This window comes from Pagrus pagrus (genome assembly GCF_965226575.1).
Source record: "Pagrus pagrus genome assembly, chromosome: 19".
NCBI classification, from domain to species: Eukaryota; Metazoa; Chordata; class Actinopteri; order Spariformes; family Sparidae; genus Pagrus; species Pagrus pagrus.
This window is the reverse complement of record NC_140203.1, coordinates 6,978,985-6,997,505: the sequence shown is the minus strand read 5'-3', so window position 1 is coordinate 6,997,505 and position 18,521 is coordinate 6,978,985. Positions and strand designations below refer to the sequence as shown.

The following is an 18,521-nucleotide window of genomic DNA, read 5'->3' as shown; positions in this document are numbered from 1 at the left end:
CCCTCAAAGTGGAGTCTTGAGCCATAGAAGTAACTTTAACTACAGAATCTCACCATGACCCTTAGGGGACTCCGTAGAAAGATGTACATTGAGAATACATTTAAAAAATGTTAGTTGAATGAGGATTGCCCTAATTGCCATCACATTGTCCCCATTACTTCATTCAAAATGGTAACCTATCTAATCCACAACACAGTTTTGTTTTAAAATGGTGCAAGGAATCAAATACAGAAGAGTCACAGCAGCTCTCAAGTGTACACGTCCTCTCAAACTGCACTTAAGACAAGTCATGAAGATTTTAGCAATGATTTCATACATTAGGTCCCATCTCTCTGAGCAATTTTTCGTTAGTTCTTCGTTGGATAGAAGCAAATTGTTTAGTGTTGTGGCTGTGCCCACTATCAGCATCAGTATTAACTCAAAAATCAATCAAAAATAATACTTTCATCATCAAGGTAAAGTGACCCAACAGCACTCCAAATGCAAGAAGAGACATTCAAGTCAACTAGTTGGAATACTTTATTCTCCGTTCAGAGATATCTGTACATTAAAGATCAAGTGCTGCTTGAATTGTTTTTTAAAGTTCATAGAAAGTATAACTGACGATGCACTATGAAGACATGAAAACAACCAGATTCACTTTACTCGAAGCTGGAGAGGAAAGTCAACACTAATTGCTTGAGTTTAGCATCGGATGCCTCAGAGATTTTGCCATCGGCCCTGCAATCAAGAAAAGATTGGTTACAAATACATACGCGCAAAAAAACAAAAATCACATATGCTGTTGCTGAGAAGCTCTTGGACTTACTTAATAGCTGACAGCAGTTCTTGGTGCTGGCTCAGGATGTGCTGCAGGAAGGCCTTCTCGAACCTGGTGATCTTGCTAGGCTCCATTTTGTCCAGGTGTCCCCTCACACCAGCGTAAATGACTGTTACCTGTTCTTCAATGGCCATTGGAGCTGAAAGCATACAGTCACGATACATAAGACAACTGTAGAATGGAGACATCTTCTTAAAAAGATGCCTACTGAAGGCATCGTAATACTAAATGTATGTACTCACAGTACTGTCCCTGTTTAAGGAGCTCAGTCAGACGAACACCACGGTTCAGCAGCTGCTGAGTGGCAGCGTCCAGATCAGAACCGAACTGAGCGAAGGCAGCCACCTCACGGTATTGGGCCAGCTCCAGCTTCATGGTACCAGCCACCTGATGATTGACAGAAATCAACGAGTCAGAATCAAAGACGTTCACTGTGACAGAAGTAGGGAGATGGGTCATTACGAGGAAGACTAACCTGCTTCATGGCCCTGGTCTGGGCAGCAGATCCGACACGTGACACAGACAGACCGACGTTGATGGCTGGACGAATACCCTTGTAGAACAGCTCAGTCTCCAAGAAGATCTGAGTGAGAGAACAGCTTTTAGTGACTGGTTCAGGATTTTAATTGGGCTGGAGCGAGTCACACACTCACCTGTCCGTCTGTGATGGAGATGACATTAGTTGGAATGTAGGCTGACACGTCACCAGCCTGCGTCTCGATAACGGGAAGGGCTGTGAGGGAGCCGCCGCCGAAGTTGTCGTTCATCTTAGCAGCTCTCTCGAGCAGACGGGAATGCAAGTAGAAGACGTCTCCGGGGTAAGCCTCACGACCGGGGGGACGACGAAGCAGCAGGGACATCTGACGGTAGGCGACGGCCTGCAGAGAGATACCACATCAGGTTGACTTTATCTGCAAATTTACCTTAACGACTGGATTTCTTCATTTTAAATCCCCTCCAACTCACCTGCTTGGACAGATCGTCGTAGATGATCAGGGCGTGCTTGCCGTTGTCTCTGAAGTACTCGCCCATGGAGCAGCCGGAGTAGGGAGCCAGGTACTGCAGGGGAGCGGCATCAGAGGCAGTAGCAGACACCACGATGGTATACTTCATGGCGTCAGCATCAGTCAGCCTCTTCACCAGCTGAGCCACTGTGGATCTCTTCTGGCCGATGGCGACGTAGATGCAGTACAGCTTCTTCTTCTCGTCAGTTCCCTCGTTGAAGCGTTTCTGGTTGATGATCGTGTCGATGGCAATGGCGGTTTTGCTGCAACACAAACGTTGTACATTAGAGAATATCAATCTTGAGTTCTGGAGTTCAATACTCTCCAGTTTTAATTAATTAAAAAAAAAAGTTAAATCAGGACACCACCTTACATTGCAGCAACAGAAGGAAAAAATAATGTGACAGCATTTCAGTGGCACTAGGGACGACATCAGAAGCGGTCATGTGTTCAACTATTCCCTTTGAGCAGAGTCCTCTTACCCCGTCTGCCTGTCGCCGATGATGAGCTCACGCTGTCCACGGCCGATGGGGACCAAACTGTCCACGGCTTTGATGCCGGTCTGCATTGGCTCCCTCACAGAGATACGGGGGATGATGCCTGGGGCCTTCAGACCCACACGCCTGCGGGTGCTGGCACCAAGGGGGCCCTGTGAGGTAAATAGAGGAACAAAAAGATCAGGAGAAGCATCAAATAATTTCTCTCATGACCAGTGAATTATTCAATCAAAAAGGCCTGATACTGTAAATCCACTCTATAATAGAGAGACATTTATGAAAACAAGCCATGAAATTAGAAGATAAACTAACTTGGCATATGAATTTAGTCTTTCACTCTAAACATTAATATTCAAAGCTATGCAGATGATACCCAGCTGCATATCTCTGGATGATCAACAACTTGATTGCATGTATCTCTGACATAACTTTTGAGGATGATTCAGGACTCCTTGCAGTGAAATTAAAAACATTTTTTTAATTAATGGGAAAATATCTGTAAGAGAGACTTTCTGAGTGAGTCATTTGCACTTAGCACTAGGGAACAGGTCAATGGCTTCCCCCCCCCCCCCATCTTATCTGTATGATTTATCTAAAAAAAATAAGTGCCTACTAATTCCCTTACGCTTGTTAAGTGCTCTTGTGGTCAGTGAGAAACGGCATGGAGAGGCAGCTTTTGTTTAGTAGACTCTAAACTATTAAACAGTCTGAGGGTTTAAGGGAATCTAAATCTGTAGACACTTCTTAACAAAATCTTAAAACACAGGGTGCGTTCCCAATCAAATACTTTTGTCTTATTACTTTTAGTACGTACTACAGCTTCCCTTACGAAAGTATATACTGTTCTATGCAGTATACATACAATTGGGACATACCAATTTGTCATGACAGTGCGCCTTGAACTTTGACCCTTTCTCCTATATCCGTCGCAGCCTTGTTGCATAATTTTGGAGTACAAAATAAAAAGGTACTTAACACGCTGTCATCTGTCACTGCAGTGTCTGTCATTCTGTCAAATGAGCGGTCATCTGTTAGTGAGCTGTCAAATGTTTTTGTTCTCTCTGCTTAGTTTATTTTCTCGCAACACACCGTGACACGAGACGTATCTTCCGCTGCGCAGAGGATTGAGGGTCAGAATAGCAGGAAAAGCATGCTGGCTTGCATACTGCAAACATCGACCACCGATGTAGTAGGACATCCTGATATTTTTGGCAAACCACATTTTACATAATTCGAATTGGGATATACTCAATCTATTTCTGGCATACTAAATAGTATGATAGTATTGGAACGCAGGGATATTGTTATCTCCTCATGGGTTTAAAATCAAACAATTATTTTTTCCTATCTTGTCTATATGTATATATTCATTCATCTTTTAATTGTTCTACTATAAGTACAAAGAAATATAATCATATAGCTCATTATCATCATTTACCTTTCCATCGATAGCATTTCCCAGAGCATCGACGACACGGCCCAGAAGCTCTTCACCGACAGGCACATCTACAATAGCGCCTGTTCTCTTGACAATGTCTCCTTCCTTGATGAGCTTGTCGTTACCAAACACCACAACACCGACATTGTCAGGCTCCAAGTTCAGAGACATGCCCTGGAAAAGAGAAGAAACAACAGTTACTACCATTCAGTAGCAGTGCCTGTGAACTTTACCGAAGGAACACCGACAGCAGTTTCTGAGACAGTAGAGAAAACTGCCTTTTGCCAATTACCCTTAACAACTTAGCTTTTACTCTCCTAAAACATTCAAGCTGTAGCAGTAGAGGTCAGTGGTATCATCAGTCTTACCTTCAGCCCAGAGGAGAACTCCACCATCTCCTCAGCCTGCACGTTCCTCAGACCGTACACTCTGGCAATACCATCACCGATGGACAGCACACGACCAGTCTCCTCCAGGTCGGCACTGGTGTCGGCTCCCAGGATCTTCTCCTCCAGGATGGACGACACCTCGGCTGTGCCTTTAACGGTTGTAAAGTGTTATTCAAGAAAAGTCCACTAATTAACAGGTTTGAAAACCCTATTGGGTAATTAATTTTCTCATGCAACAGGTTAATAAAAGGTCTCACCTGTTTTCTGCAGCCATGGACGAGCAGTGTGTAGATTCCTGGCTCCTACACATGCTGCAGCAACGTTCTTTGATACCTTTAACACAACAAGCAAAGAAATCAACATTATCCACTGTAGTGTAGTAATTTGAATGAAAACAAAAACAAAAAGTAATGGCTGCACTATAATCACGGAGCTCCCATCCGTCATATCTTTATTTTGTATTTTACTTTGATATTTTTGATGAACAAAGTACTTTTATTTTGTAATGAGACACTTTTTGTGCCCATACCTGATTGTTGGTTAACACATTTTTAATTAGTTGAATTCTTAAGGGCGATTTTTCACTAACCATCCACTCGTTTTTATGAAAGATAAACACTGCGATGTTTGAAAACTGTTCGCAAGGTTTAAGAAGGACTATCGTAACAATCTGGGTTTTCGTTGCACAATAAAAAAAGATTTTTATCCCATTTCCTAAGCTGTGACTCTGTAATGTTTCACTTAATTAACACAACATGAGCCAAAAATGTAAGATTTTTTGCTAAATGTGTAGTATTGATCAGTAAATTTTTAATATTTATCCTGTGTTTCACACAAAAACAAGGCCATATGTCATTACTAGCTGGACAGAAAGCAGAGCTGCCACCTAGGGAACAGGTTGTAAATCTGTCTTTAAATCCTCCAGCAGACTGTTTAAATCCAGATTGAACTGAAAGTCAATGGAGATTTTAGAAACAGCTTCACAACTAGCTAAAATCTGTATGTAGACAATCCTACTTCCAAAACATAAAACAGGTCGTATATTCTGCAGAGTCACAGGACAGTCTGTACTAACAGTTAATAGCCTTAAAAGAAACGTTGTATCTGGCAGAACAGAATGAGATTAAGCTTCATATCACCCCATGTTTGCAATCAACTTTGCAAAACTTGCGAAAAGCTAGCATGCGGAGTGAGACAAACCTGACCTTCACTACCAAATTACATTCGTCACTACTGCACTTTAGCTTAGTCATGTGCGTTGGCGATGCATTAGCACCATAACAAGCAGCTGAAAGGTCAATTTAATCGTGAAGTCACTGTTAATAATGCAATGTACGGTTTAGTGGGCGGGTAGTTCTCGTCTGTCACAAATGTGGGAACTAGCTAGCTAACTTCTGTGAAGGGCCCGGTGTCCTCCGGTGCAAAGACGTGTGCATGCACAACACCGCCATGGCGCTTTAACTCAATTAAGTCGGGATTAAGTGAAGAAAATCGACACAAATCGAAACACGAAGGATTTAAAGTTGCTTACAAATCCAGCCCGGCGAGGTAGGGCCCGGGCAAGGGCCGCTGCGACGCGTACAGACAGCATGTCGGTGTCCTGCTCAGTCTGTCCTGCTCCGGAGCGGAGAGAGAAGGATGGCGGACACGGAGACGAGCAGTAGAAAGGTCACAGTGACCCGGAAGTACTTCAAAATAAAGTACTACTTCTGTTTCTTTTCTTTTCTTTTGTCTCTATTTCTTTCTTTCCATTTTCAAAATGTCATGAAGTATGATATTGTCAAACACCGGGTAGGTCATGATTTATTACAATATGTCAAAATATACAGGAGATATGACAAATATTATATTTAAACGTGTATCTACTTATTAATATGATTTTATCATTATGAACCATCTGGTCATAAACTATCCGACTTATCAAGATTTAGCTTGGGGATATTTCCAGCAATTTTTGGTTGATTCCAGGAAAATGTAATAGTATAGGTCAAAAACAGACATCTTATAATAATTTACACGTTTGCTTCAATGCTTTAGATTTAGCCAAACTTACACCAAAAATATAGATTGCTTTCGTTTTGATGGTAAATAAAGTAATAGGTCCAATTAGTGTTATCTTTCGATTTGATTTTTTTTTTAAAAAGCACTTTATTATCTGATCCTGAGGTATTGTCTTAAAAATGGGCATCAAAATCTAGTTTTAATGCCTATTATCTGAGCTCATACTTTGCTGAAAATAGTGCCATTTTCTAGATTAATTTGTGTCTGATATAATTACCAAACAGCCAATCTGGGGTAATTAACACAGTTCAGTAAAAATAATGTACACAGCAGCTGATGTTAATTTGACTATTATATACTCTATACTACAATGTATTCTACATTAAATACTAGATTTGAAGACTTTTACTCAAGTACTATTAGTATGGGTGACTTTCACTTTTACCAGTCATATTTTGACACAGTAGCTTTACTTTTACTCAAGTATGACTGGACTGACTGTAGTGTGGCTGTAGTACTAATACTCGACCCACGGGGGCGCTCGACCGTGAACAAAAGGCCGGAAGTGGCGCATGTAGCTTTGTAAAGACGGGCGGCCATGATGGAGACATTTTAAAATAAACATACAGCTAGCTGTTAACGGCTAACAGAGCTCGCGAAGCTGCGAGCACACTGCGCCAAAACACATTCAGATTCTTCCAAGTAGTAAATAAATAAAGTGTATTTATCAGTGCATTGTTTATGCATCGCAAATCAGAGAGGCTCCAAATTACCGAAGATGTCGATAAGTCTGACACGGGGAAAAGAAGAGTACAACTAACGCCGCGGTAAGTTACAACTAGCGCAGCCGATTTTAAATGCTAAGTTGGCTATCGCTTTGACTGAGCTAGCGTTAGCTGCTAGCGTTAGCTGCTGACATTATCCTGCTTGTTACGCCTCTGGGTGGATAGATACTGCTTCCATTTATAGACTCTTGCGAGGCAGCTGCCCTGCAACCTGAAAATGTTCCCATGACTAGTCGTCTTTTTCTCGCCAAGTTTTTGGGCGTAAGGTTATGACCGAGGTTAGCTTCACTACGCAGCTAAAAGTAACTGTCTGGATCCGAGCCTGTGTTAGCCTCAGCTAACCACAGACACAACTAACTAACGTTAAAGTCACGAATTATCACCAATAAATGTCGCATTTTAAATACAGTTAGTTCATTGTGGCTGAGGATATTAAACAGGCTATCATGAAAACATTCTCAGTCTGTGTGAGATGTAAAAGTTGATCAAAAATCAAAGTGAAGTAACGTTTTTGCACTCGAAGTGCATACTAGCAATGTCGTTAATGGGATTTCTTTCTGGCCAAATTGTTGCATCAAGTTGAATGAGGTCATCTGTTGTTTCTGAGAACTGAACAGTCAGTGGTCCTGCAGCATGTTAAACCAGTACAAAATGTTCAAAATAAGTTTAAAGCCAGTTTGGAAAAAGGGATGAGAAAGCTTGAACATGCCACCAGTGTGTATCTATATAGCTGAACTGTAGATCTACATGTTTCAAAAGAAATGTCCACTATACTTAATATTGCCCATAAATATTGCCCATAAATATTGCAAAATGACTAATTGAAGTAATGGTATACCTTGGTGCTAACTCTGGAGTTTATCGTTTATAATATGTTGGGATTTATTCCACACATATTTGAGGTTATCTCCTCAGATGCAGAAAGCCAGACTGGCAACGCAAACAATTCTTACCGTTTGCTTTGTGGAAATAACCAAATAGATATCACGCCCCATGCTCCCAGACGCCTCTTGCACAGATGCACATATTGCTCTCATTCAAACTGTGAATTGTAATTGGTGGTATGTTTTCGTTATCCCAGCAGGTGAGCTCTGGTCCAGGCACATTGGTCCATGTTTGTTGGACCTTTGGGCTCTGGGCTTTAATAGCATGAAGATGGCTGATTCAGAGAAGGCAGAGGAATTTGTGGATGCTGAGTGCCCCATAGAGTGCCTTGATGAAGCACAATCAGCCACGACGTCTGCTCAGGGAGAGCAGGATGACCATCTGAAAACAGAGACCACCACCAGTACCAGCTCACCACCGAGGGAAAAAGAGGGAGACAGCCCCTTGAATACAGAGGGTGAGCAGAGTCTCCTCTCCATGCCATGCCTGATGCAGGAGCTACGCAGAGACTCCCCAGAGTCCCAGCATGCCTCCACAGGGAGTGACAAGCCTGTATCTCGTCATATCTATGAGAGTGACTCCTCAAACCCCTGCATGCTCTCCCCTTCATCCAGTGGCCACCTTGCTGACTCAGACACACTGTCCTCAGGGGAAGAAGGTGCTGCTCCTCGTGTAGGAGCAGAGGAGGGGGGCAGCATGGAAGCTGCAAATGATCCCGGGCAGGCAACAGGGAGGCAAACATCTGCCACGGGCGCAGGGGGGAGGAAGTCTCGGCGGTCACGTTCGGAGAGTGAGATGCCCCCTAATGCAATGGCTGCAAAGAAAAACCGCTGCCAGCCCACTATGGTAGCAGCAGGAGGGCAGGAAAAACAAACCAACGGCAAGTTGGCGAAAGTGAAAGGTCACCGGAGCCAGAAACACAAGGAGCGAATGCGTTTGCTGAGGCAGAAACGAGAGGCAGCAGCACGGAAGAAGTATAACCTGCTGCAGGACAGCAGTACGAGCGACAGCGAGCTCACGTGTGACTCCAGCACCAGCTCCTCTGAGGACGACGACGATGACACTTCAGGAGGTAGCAAGACAATCAAGACAGATATTTCAGGTAACATCCCATGTTCACTACACACACTTACAGCACAGTACTTCTTCCACTGTTCAGGGTAATTGTAACATCCACTTACATATCCCATATAAAGATGTCACATAGTAACAAAAAAACATATAGATCCACAGCTTGACGATCGAAGGTGATTAGCCTTAAGAGTCAAACACAGAGCTGAACAATAAGAGGTTGCCTGCATGACTTTAAATGTTCAGGCAAACCAACCTTTTCCACTTGCTACATATAGTAAGAATGTAATGGGACTGTAGAAAGTCATCAGATCAGTACAAACACTGTTTTGTTTGTGTTAATTCTATAAATCACTGTCTTTTTTTTCCTTTTTTTCTTTTGGTTGTTTTCTCACCCATCACCTGTCTTCATTCACCCTGTCTGTAGACACACAGACTGTATGTTTTAGAAGGGCCTATGCCAAGTCACTTGTAGTACGACAACATTATGTTTTGTTGGAACTTAGTCTCATCGTTTGCATGCTGTGGAAGTCTAGTGGACATTTTTCAACTCATGGACTGATATAAACGGAGCTGTGCTAATCTAACCTAAATTGTGAGTTCTGCAATTCAACAAGTGAGCCATTTATATCCTCAGCCGTTGCTGTAAATAGACAATGATGTATAATGTCACTGTGCTAGTCGAAGTTCCAAGACTCATTTAGTATATCCTGCTTTTCTTTCTCTGACTGAAGCTTTTGAATATTCCTCAGGTCTATCATACACTTCACTCTGCCTACACAGGAGACGATGAAGCTTTTTTAGAATTGCAAACAGGTGGTTTCTCTTCCCTGTAATGGGTTGTGTAGCAACCCTGAGTCAGATAGCTCTTATGCAACAGACTACAAAATATTAATGCATATACTGTTCTGACTGAGGATGGCTGTAAGTTATAGACTAAACTCAAGCACAGAAGTATCTAATAAGAATAGACACAGTGACTGTATGGACGGTACATTGGCCCGGTGTTTGTTTCCTCAGTATACGTAATGTTTTCAGATGGTTGTAGAACCTCTTGGGTGAGTTGAGTTTTCCATAAGTTGCTTCAGGGTGGTTTTTTCAGGCCTGCTGCTGTTGGTGTTGAGGCTGATCTTTTTCACTGTATTTCTTAGAATATAACATGTTGGGTTTCCTCTGGTAGGCAGTTTTTCTTTTCCATGAAGTTCAGAATTAAGCTTGTCTTGTGTCAAGGTCTCTGTTTAAATCAGTTGTTACTGTGGAACCACTCTATCTAGTCCCATTTTTGTTTCTGTAGTGGTATTACTCAAGGTGCCTGGTTTGGCTGATACTAACCCTACCTTATTTTTTACAAAGATGATTCATTTTAGTAGAAAATGTAGTTTAGACTAATCTCTTTATCATAGTTTTGTAATGAATTTGCCAGAAATGGGTGCGTTTACCTTAAGGCTTTCCAGTTAACACTTTCTCCAAAGCAGTCACTGAATCAGTCGCCCGAGACATCCAGTTTTCTGACATTAGGGATCCGTACTACATGAAATGTTTCAACCATTTTTACATTCCGCACACAGATTTGAGTGCTACAACTGCATGATGTAGTCCATCAGCATGAAAGAGTCGATCTGCACGTAACCAAAAACAAACTCATTTTCTCTTTTAATACAAAAGTCCACCTCCGAAGCATGAACGTGCTACTGTATTTTCTTATGGCTTGGCCTCAATGTCTTTAAAGCTGGCTTCAGACGTGCATCGGAGAGATCCAGAGTGGGCGCCCAGATTCATGGGCTGCTGGACACCAGTACGTGGGACAGGAACGGCATCGGCAGTGTTCTGGAGGAGGCCATGACGCGCTTTGCTGTGATGCAGCGACAGACTGAGGAGCGCTTCCGCATCTGGATGGAAAAGCTTGCACACCTCGACTCGGACAACGACTCGTCCAAACGCTCAAGTGATGCCCTGGAAGGGCAGCACCCCCAGGGGGGACGTCCGTCCCCGCCCAGTTCCTATTTGCCCTCGTCAGAGTCTGCTGAGACTATGGCTGCCTACATGTTGGCACGAGAGAACAACAGTCTCACCCCCACCCCCATAAACAACAACATCCTACCTGAAGTGGTCACTCAGAATGGAAATCTAGGTGTTCCAGACCCTGGTCTCTTGAATGTTTAGATTACACTTCTACTTCACTCCTCGCTCTTTGATCTTACCAAGTGTGGATGCAGAAAGCATGGCAATGGGTATTAATATAGGTAAATGATGTGAGGTCACTAAACAGATATACCATCAACAGCAGCTGGGCCTGAGCTGGTCATTTGGACTTGACTGTGTGCAGACCTGAGGCCCGGTGCACCTGCTGGCACTGAATCACTGTGAGATGTGACATTCAGAATAATTCAACTCACCTGTTTGATTTCTGCAGCATCTGTGACACGGACACGGGGCAAATCTCAATAGACTGTTGAGTCAGGGCTCTTATTGTATTGCTTAATGTATGGCTTGTTTGTTTTTGTTGACCAGCTGTACACACACACACACACACACATACACACACACAGTAGCTGAATATGTCATTCATACAGAATGTGCATTACAGCACCTGGGCAGCCATCATGACAGTGCTATGTGGCGTGCTGCTGCTTAATAGCATGTGCCTTGTCATTCTAACTTCATGCTGGGAACGATAGAGCATCATAGTACTATTTCTTTAGAAATTAGGTTCAACACTCTACATTACTCTTCTTCCTCCTGAACTGTTTGCACTTTGCTTGTAAATGGTTCATGACTTTTAAAATCTTGTGACAACCTTTATTTTGGTGGCATAGCTTTACTAACATCAAAACATTTAAAAACACAGATTTGCCTATAAATATAAACACACATATACTAACCTACACAATTTCTTGCTTTTTAGAATCCTATTACATAATTAGATTAGAAGTTTACATTTTAAATGTTTGCCTTTCTGTTACATTTGCTGCTATCACTGCCTTTGTGCAGTAACAAGAAACTAGTGAGGGAGAAATGACTCCCAATGATTATTTTTAGTAGCCTATGTATAGATTATGGACATCAGATAAGGCATGGGTTCCTACGTTGTGGTTATTAGCTGCGATGTCAAGAGCTTCAAATCTTCACTCACATAATACTCGCCTAGTTTATCTTTAGTTATGCACTGGTCTGCCAGCTTGGCCTGTGTCTCCACAGGGCACTGTGTGTTTCCGCAGCTTGACTTTAAACTAAAAATCCAGGCATCAAACTAACAAATGTACTGCAGTAATACAGCTGCAGTATGGTGCATGGCAATGTTTACCGATTTCCTAAAAACTTAGAGATCAAGTGGCCTTCTCTGGTTCAGATCCTGTGGTCTTTTTGAGGTGGACACACTCCTCAACCCTCTCCTCAAACTCCCTTTTGCTGATGTAAATGACCATAGTGTCACAGTTCTTAACACTGCTAGCACTATCTAACCATCACAGGCCTAATCATATTTATAGTTAGGATGTTTAAAAAAAAAAAAAAAGAGTGTTACATTTTCTGTATGTGTATATGTAGCCCCATGACTGTCAGTTTTACATAACTGAAAGCTGGATGGAAAGTTCTCCCACCTGTTTGCATGTGATTATATTAGTAACTAGAATGTGCAAGGCCAAATTAGTTTTCATCAGCAGCATGTGTGCAAGGTGCAGCTTTGCTTATGCTGATAAATGGTGACCGACTGAACATTTTTATCTATTTGGTTGTTTTCTCTTAGCCTAATGGTTTTGTTTCAAATTGTGTGAAAATTGTTGTTTTTGTTTCATGGTGCATAATTACTCCAACGACTGCTGTCCTGCATTTGTCACGACTGAAATGACCTTTAAATCAACTGTTTGATCAACACAGTTAAAGGGAGCCTTGTGCATACAATCACAAACTGTGTGCATTAGAAACAAACACTAAGGACAGTCCATTGTTTACCAAAGAGATAATCCTGGTTTACATGAGTCCTTTTTCTATCTCTAATACATGGCCTTTACATTGGCAAGTCCTCGGTTTCTCCGGTAACCCTGCTACCTGCCTATTTCAGCCCAATCAGCTATTCATAGGCAGCGTTCTCTCTCATAGTACATGCTGTCCAGACGAACCCCCTCACACACACCCACAGTCTTGTCTGGATAGCAGTGTGTGCGTGTCTCTCTCTCTCCCAGGGACTTCTTTTACAGGGTAGAACAAAGATACCTGTACCTGCTCTTCCACAGAGTTACTAATCTATTGTTTGGCTTTTTATTACCCCCACTACATTTCATTCACTGAGTAAGATCATTTTGAAGTGTTTTGTAATGACTGTATTCTAGTGTAGTTTTTATGTGAATGGCTGTTATTTTAAAAGCAATAAATGGAGAGAAAAAAAGCTGCTGCAAAAGATTTATTAATACACTGCAAACACAACCCTGGTTATAAAAGGAGAAAAGCCTCGCTAGTGTAGCTTGGAAAACCTGGCAGGTTTCTATAACCGTTCACGATATTGGAGCTATCAAGCTAAATGAGCCCAACATGTTTTACTTCGCTTCATCTGCGGAAAATATGGTGTGTTTCCTTGTTCCTATTAGTAGTAACTATGGACGCAGTGTCCAGTTCCTACTATTCCCAGGCATGAATTGAATAATGAAGTGTTTTCTTTGTTTTCTGCAGACGGGCCTCCAGTAGTGGGTCACTATGATATTTCAGACACTGATTCTAACCAGGAGAGTATGTGTGTGGAGACAGTCCGGCCCACGGTGATAAAGCATGAGCTAAAAACACACAGAGGCCAGGATATGGCAGCTCACTCTGGGTGTATAAGAGCTCTGAGCTCTATCTCAGGTCAGTTACAAACCCGGTAAATCCAAAACTGATCATTTCCACTCCTCTCAGTGAAGACAGGACATTTAGAGGCATGGGTGTCACCAGTAAGCAATGTGCTATGTGGGGGAAATGGTCTTTTTATCTCAGCAAGACGCCTTTGAAGTACAACTGCCTTCATCCTACTGGCTTACATTTGGTGCTATAAAAGTCTTTCCTCCTTGCTTCAAGACAACAGAATTGACCTTTTGCAGCTGACTAGCCGGCATTGTCGAAACATGAACATAAAGTTCACAATTTATGTTCTGTCCAATGTGTCAGTCCCTGCTATCCAGCAAGCTTTTTATACCCAAGTGTCAGACTCATCATTGTTTTGTTCTTGTCTGTGTCAAAGCAGCTGCAGTCTTTGTGTCAGCGAGGCCTGAAGCTCTATGCTGCTCCGGTCCTCCTCACAATGTGTGACTCTGTTCCTCTCGTTTGTTTCAGGCCACGCGGAGGCAGAGCTGTCGCACAAGGAAAGTTCTCAGCACAACAAGGGCCAGATTAACATTGCTTCCTCTGACAGTGAGGTGGAAATAGTCGGAGTGCAAGAGAAAGCACGGTAAAGACTTACAGTGGGGAAACATTTTTCTGACAGTGTGAATTGCCCCCTCTCCTCTCCCTCTCTGGTGTTACAAATGATTTCAACTTTTTAAATGTCTTTGTCTAACTCCAGATGTGCCCACCCATGCGGCGGGGTGATAAAGAGTCTGTCCACCTGGAAGGAGAGCTCAGTGGAGCAGTTAAACAGCACAAATCAACCACAGCTCTGGACTACTGTTTCCCCTCAGCCCAACTGGGTGTCCCCTCCCGAAGTGGTGGACCTCACACTCGACGAGGACGCCGGACACAAATACCTACTTTAAACAACTTGTACACTGAAGACTCCTGATTTCTTCCTCTCGTCCCTCTCGCCTTGCCTCCATGTTATGGCTGAAATCCTTCCTATAGTTGCGGCCTCGCCTGTAACCGCTCGTGGACTCTTCCTGCTCCAGGGCACTGTTTGTTTTTAACTTACTGTTAAACAATCATATGTATCAAAGCCATTCTACTGACGTGATTCCCTGATGTTGGCTCCTCAGCTCTGACTTTAGTTTTAATAAAATGGCACAGCACTTCAAGCGCAGGTGGAAATATACGCAAGAGTGACTTGATCTGTTAATGATAGCAATATCCTACCTTCTTTTAATACCTCAGTTTACCCATTGATAACGGATGTAGGTGGTGATTTTGTGTTGTGTGCTTGCAAGCTGTCAAGTGAAAACTTCACGTTGCTGCTTGAGAGCAGGTCAGTATCATGACACGGCTGTTGACCTGCTTCACTACAGACTCTGAATGACATCTTTTCAGACTTGATTCGGCATTTTTACCCGCAGTCACCTGCGCTCAAGACAAAAATGGCAGCTGGTACACTTTATGTTGTACAGTAGACCATAGATTGATGTCTAGGGTCAGTTTTGTTTTCAAAAGTCTCACCACTGGTTTCACATTTAGCTCAGTCTGCATGGATCGCTTTGCTTTACTATCCTCTGTGCAGCTTAGGTCCGGCCTATTCTCTGGTGCTGCAGAGCAGGATTTTGATTTGTCTGAAAGGAATAGTTTGAAATTTTGGGAAATGGGCTTAATTGATTTTTGTCACGAGTTCGACCAGAAAAATTGATACCACTCATCTGTCTTTCTCTCTCTGTTAAATACACAGTAAGGCAACAGCAAGCAGCTGGTTAGCTTAGCTTAACACGTCTATAAGCAGAGCAGAACAGCTAGCTTGGTTCTGTCCAAAGGTAACAACATCCATCCACCTACCAGCACCTCGAAGGCTTTCTAATTAACACATTATGTCTCATTTTGTTCAATGTATACAAAACGTAAATGTAAAAAAAAATGTCTGTTTCCCCATCTGCAGCCCTTGTGCTATTCTAATCTGTGGCTAATTGTAGCTTCATATTGGAACAAACTACAAAGAGTTTTTAACTGGTTATGAAACCATCTCAATTTAACACCGATGCCTCTACAGGACCCACATAAGCAAACAGAACCATTAGCAAGATGATTGGCTATATCTTCATAGCTATTTAAGTTATTTCTAAAGCCGTCACTGGGGCCGATTCCCTTTAAAATCATAACATTAATCGGGTATGTTAAACTTTCACAACAAAATTGCTTCTACCAGGCACCCGTTAGCTGGCGGTGGTGCGTATACCGCTTTCGGCCACAGGGGGCGCCAGAATCATCAAATAATGAAAGTTCCTCGTAGCTGCAATTAAGCGCATTTCCCAAAATTTCTTTTAATCAATCAATATCATAATTCAATCCACAGTTCTTGTTTCTGTTACTACAATATTACAAAAAGTTTTTTCTTTTCTTTTTTCTTTTTTTTTTTTTTACAGAAAACCACTGGTGTATACCCAGATTTAGGGAAAATACAAACACACTTGTTACAAACACACTACAAAATAATACTCACTTCCACCACAGCACTACTATATGTGGTGGTGTATTGGCAATAGAAATGATGTATGTTTTGTTTATAGACATATTTTGTGTTGGGAGTCTGCGAGCGTCCCAGGTGACGTAGTTGTCAGTGAATGTATGACCCTGCAGTGCTGACTGGGTGCACTTATTGTTTGCATGCTTATCCTGAGTGGATGCAAACACCTTTAAAACCTCTGGGGACCCCTTTATAACAACTGAGGAAATGCATTTTCCATTGAATACTGCAAAGCAAGATGGCCTGAATGCCTTGAAATGTGCACTATTTTCTTTTAGAATCGTATAAAGCTTATTCTTTTACCTTACAAAGAAGTCAATTTTGCTATCTCAACAATAAATATTTTAATAATAGATGTGAATTTAGCACACGTATAAAAAAGAGTAAAAAGTGGAGTTGAGTTTGTGGCGTTTAAAAAAGAAAAAAAAAAAAGAAGACACTTTTCCTGTGTGAACTGTTTTTACCCTGATCCTCAGGGCCTGCTTGCTCTCTTCCCCTGTGGTCTTATTTTTGTCTTCATGCAGTACGGCAGCCAGGCTGGTAAATCTTTTATCAATGATCCAACTTGACAAACTGTGCTAACACTTCACATTTGTTTTATTGCATATTGAATAACACCTACTTTCCAATGCCATGTTTGAGAATCGTAGAGTCAAATTATTTTACTTCTGCTGGTCACAGAAGGGAAGGGAAATTTTAAATATAAGTAACTAAACCAAAGTCTAAATGGAATTTATGTTTTCAGTTTGTTTTCGTTTCCCAGTTTGAAATTTGCTTCTGGTCTTTGCTCTGTAAGTCTAAATCTTTTTATTTGGAAGTCCGTACATGTGTTGTGAAATGAGGTGACATGAATTCAGACAGTACAATGTGATTATTTTTGTTTTCCTTTGGCCAGTTCTTTCCACGTAAAGCACCTACCACTGTAACACCAATTCTTTTACCAGACCACTTCTGCTTGCAAAATCCCTTTTGCTATTGTTAATTAGGATTATTATGAATTGTTAGTGAGACTCGTGTCTTTAGTGATAGAGGTTTGGTAGAAAATAAGGGCAGTGATGCTCGACTATGGTTGCACATAGCATGTTTGGTCACATCTTTAACCTCAAGTCAAATATTATCCTCATTACCAGTAATTTAGCCTCGCTCTTCTGTTATTTTTGTTTTATTTTACTGTCAGTATTTTAAATTAACAAAAAAAAAAGGTGTTTATTTTGTTGCTTCTGCAAGTCCTCGACTTCCTTGAAAATATGTCTGTAGAACAAAAAGAAACTATTTTAAAGCTAAATAAATAGAGCATTATTTAATGACCCCTTTGTTCTGTAATTTATTCTCCTGTCTGCAGAAAACACAGTGGTTCATTTCACAAGCAGGCTGTGATGTCTTTGCTCATGTGCTGTGACTTTTAGGACGCCTGGTGTCAGGCTTAGGGAAGGAAAATTGAACTGGTGAGGATTTATCTTTGTTGTTCCATGTTTAGTTTGATGCGTCCGTGTCATGGTGGCTGTCAGAAGAAGTCTAATTGGGACTGAAGTCTATGAACTGGAGACAATTAAATTTGTTACAGCCTTGCATCCTTTCAGGCACCTTTCGAAAACAGCTTTTGCAAACAGTGTAACTTCAGCTGGTAATAGACAAGTGTTTTGTTTTATCTTTAATGTTGATTTTCACAATGTAATGTCAATAGGTAATGACACCATCGGCGTTTGTTTGGTTCCCCGTCAACCTCGTTTGCACATGCTACTCTGTCTGCCACCAAGCAGGAAAATGAAGGCTGAGTGGCACTCCAGTCGGGCTGGCAGACTGGCACAATTTCTATCTGCTTTCATGTTTCCGTTAGAGACTAAATGATTGAATAAACACATTTTTTCCTGTGTTGTTGGTTGGTTGGTTGGTTGTTGCCACACTTCCACTTTAAAGTCTACTTTTAAAAGTTCTCTCTGTTGGTTGGTTTGTCATCAGGATTACACAAAAACTACCGAACAGACTTCCACAAAACTTGGATGGAGGATGGATCTCAGCCCAGAATAGACCCCATTAACATTTGGTGCGGATCCAGATAAAGGGACGGGTCCAGGATTTTTTTTTTCTCACTTTCTTTAATAGTGCAGGATAAGGTGTTTTCCCACATTTTTGTTAATTTCTCGGGGGAAAATCTAGCATCTAGCGGATTTAAATATGTTTTCATAGTAGTCTTGTTTCAGCTCCTATATGGTAACAAATAGGGATTGAAACATGCAACTACCACCAATGTGCAGTTGAGATAATGAAGATTCAGGAGGGTACCAATGG

At 41.8% G+C, this 18,521-nt stretch overlaps 2 protein-coding genes across 4 annotated transcripts; one reads left to right on the top strand and one right to left on the bottom strand.

Annotated features, from left to right (window-relative positions):
• Window positions 1-501: 501 nt before the first annotated feature.
• On the bottom strand, window positions 502-5,815 carry atp5fa1 (ATP synthase F1 subunit alpha). Its single transcript, XM_084383594.1, has 11 exons — window positions 5,680-5,815; window positions 4,406-4,481; window positions 4,128-4,297; window positions 3,760-3,933; window positions 2,307-2,473; window positions 1,787-2,087; window positions 1,474-1,698; window positions 1,296-1,403; window positions 1,063-1,207; window positions 809-959; window positions 502-720 (listed from the first exon to the last, which is right to left on the bottom strand). The coding sequence occupies exons 1-11, from the start codon at window positions 5,737-5,739 to the stop codon at window positions 642-644; spliced, it is 1,656 nt and encodes a 551-aa protein (XP_084239720.1). The 5' UTR covers window positions 5,740-5,815; the 3' UTR covers window positions 502-641.
• A 925-nt stretch (window positions 5,816-6,740) lies between these two features.
• On the top strand, window positions 6,741-17,539 carry ark2n (arkadia (rnf111) N-terminal like PKA signaling regulator 2n). 3 transcript variants are annotated; one of them, XM_084382585.1, is made up of 5 exons: window positions 6,741-6,976; window positions 8,016-8,921; window positions 13,556-13,726; window positions 14,192-14,306; window positions 14,421-17,539. In XM_084382585.1, the coding sequence occupies exons 2-5, from the start codon at window positions 8,084-8,086 to the stop codon at window positions 14,608-14,610; spliced, it is 1,314 nt and encodes a 437-aa protein (XP_084238711.1). In that variant the 5' UTR covers window positions 6,741-6,976; window positions 8,016-8,083; the 3' UTR covers window positions 14,611-17,539. The 3 variants fall into 3 exon arrangements, with proteins under 3 accessions (XP_084238711.1, XP_084238712.1, XP_084238713.1); XM_084382587.1 differs by lacking the exon at window positions 13,556-13,726 and having other exon boundaries at window positions 6,743-6,976; XM_084382586.1 differs by lacking the exons at window positions 13,556-13,726; window positions 14,192-14,306; window positions 14,421-17,539 and adding an exon at window positions 10,620-11,875.
• The last annotated feature ends 982 nt before the right edge of the window (window positions 17,540-18,521 follow it).

Bases quoted from the DNA above. Each gene is read 5' to 3' on its own strand.
- atp5fa1 (XM_084383594.1), bottom strand. From the start codon at position 5,739: ATGCTGTCTGTACGCGTCGCAGCGGCCCTTGCCCGGGCCCTACCTCGC. The intron at 2,088-2,306 runs GTAAGAGGACTC...TTTGTGTTGCAG, and splicing joins ATCGGCGACAGGCAGACGGG to CAAAACCGCCATTGCCATCG. The intron at 1,208-1,295 runs GTTAGTCTTCCT...GTCAATCATCAG, and splicing joins AGACCAGGGCCATGAAGCAG to GTGGCTGGTACCATGAAGCT.
- ark2n (XM_084382585.1), top strand. From the start codon at position 8,084: ATGAAGATGGCTGATTCAGAGAAGGCAGAGGAATTTGTGGATGCTGAG. The intron at 8,922-13,555 runs GTAACATCCCAT...TGTTTTCTGCAG, and splicing joins AATCAAGACAGATATTTCAG to ACGGGCCTCCAGTAGTGGGT. The intron at 14,307-14,420 runs GTAAAGACTTAC...GTCTAACTCCAG, and splicing joins GGAGTGCAAGAGAAAGCACG to ATGTGCCCACCCATGCGGCG.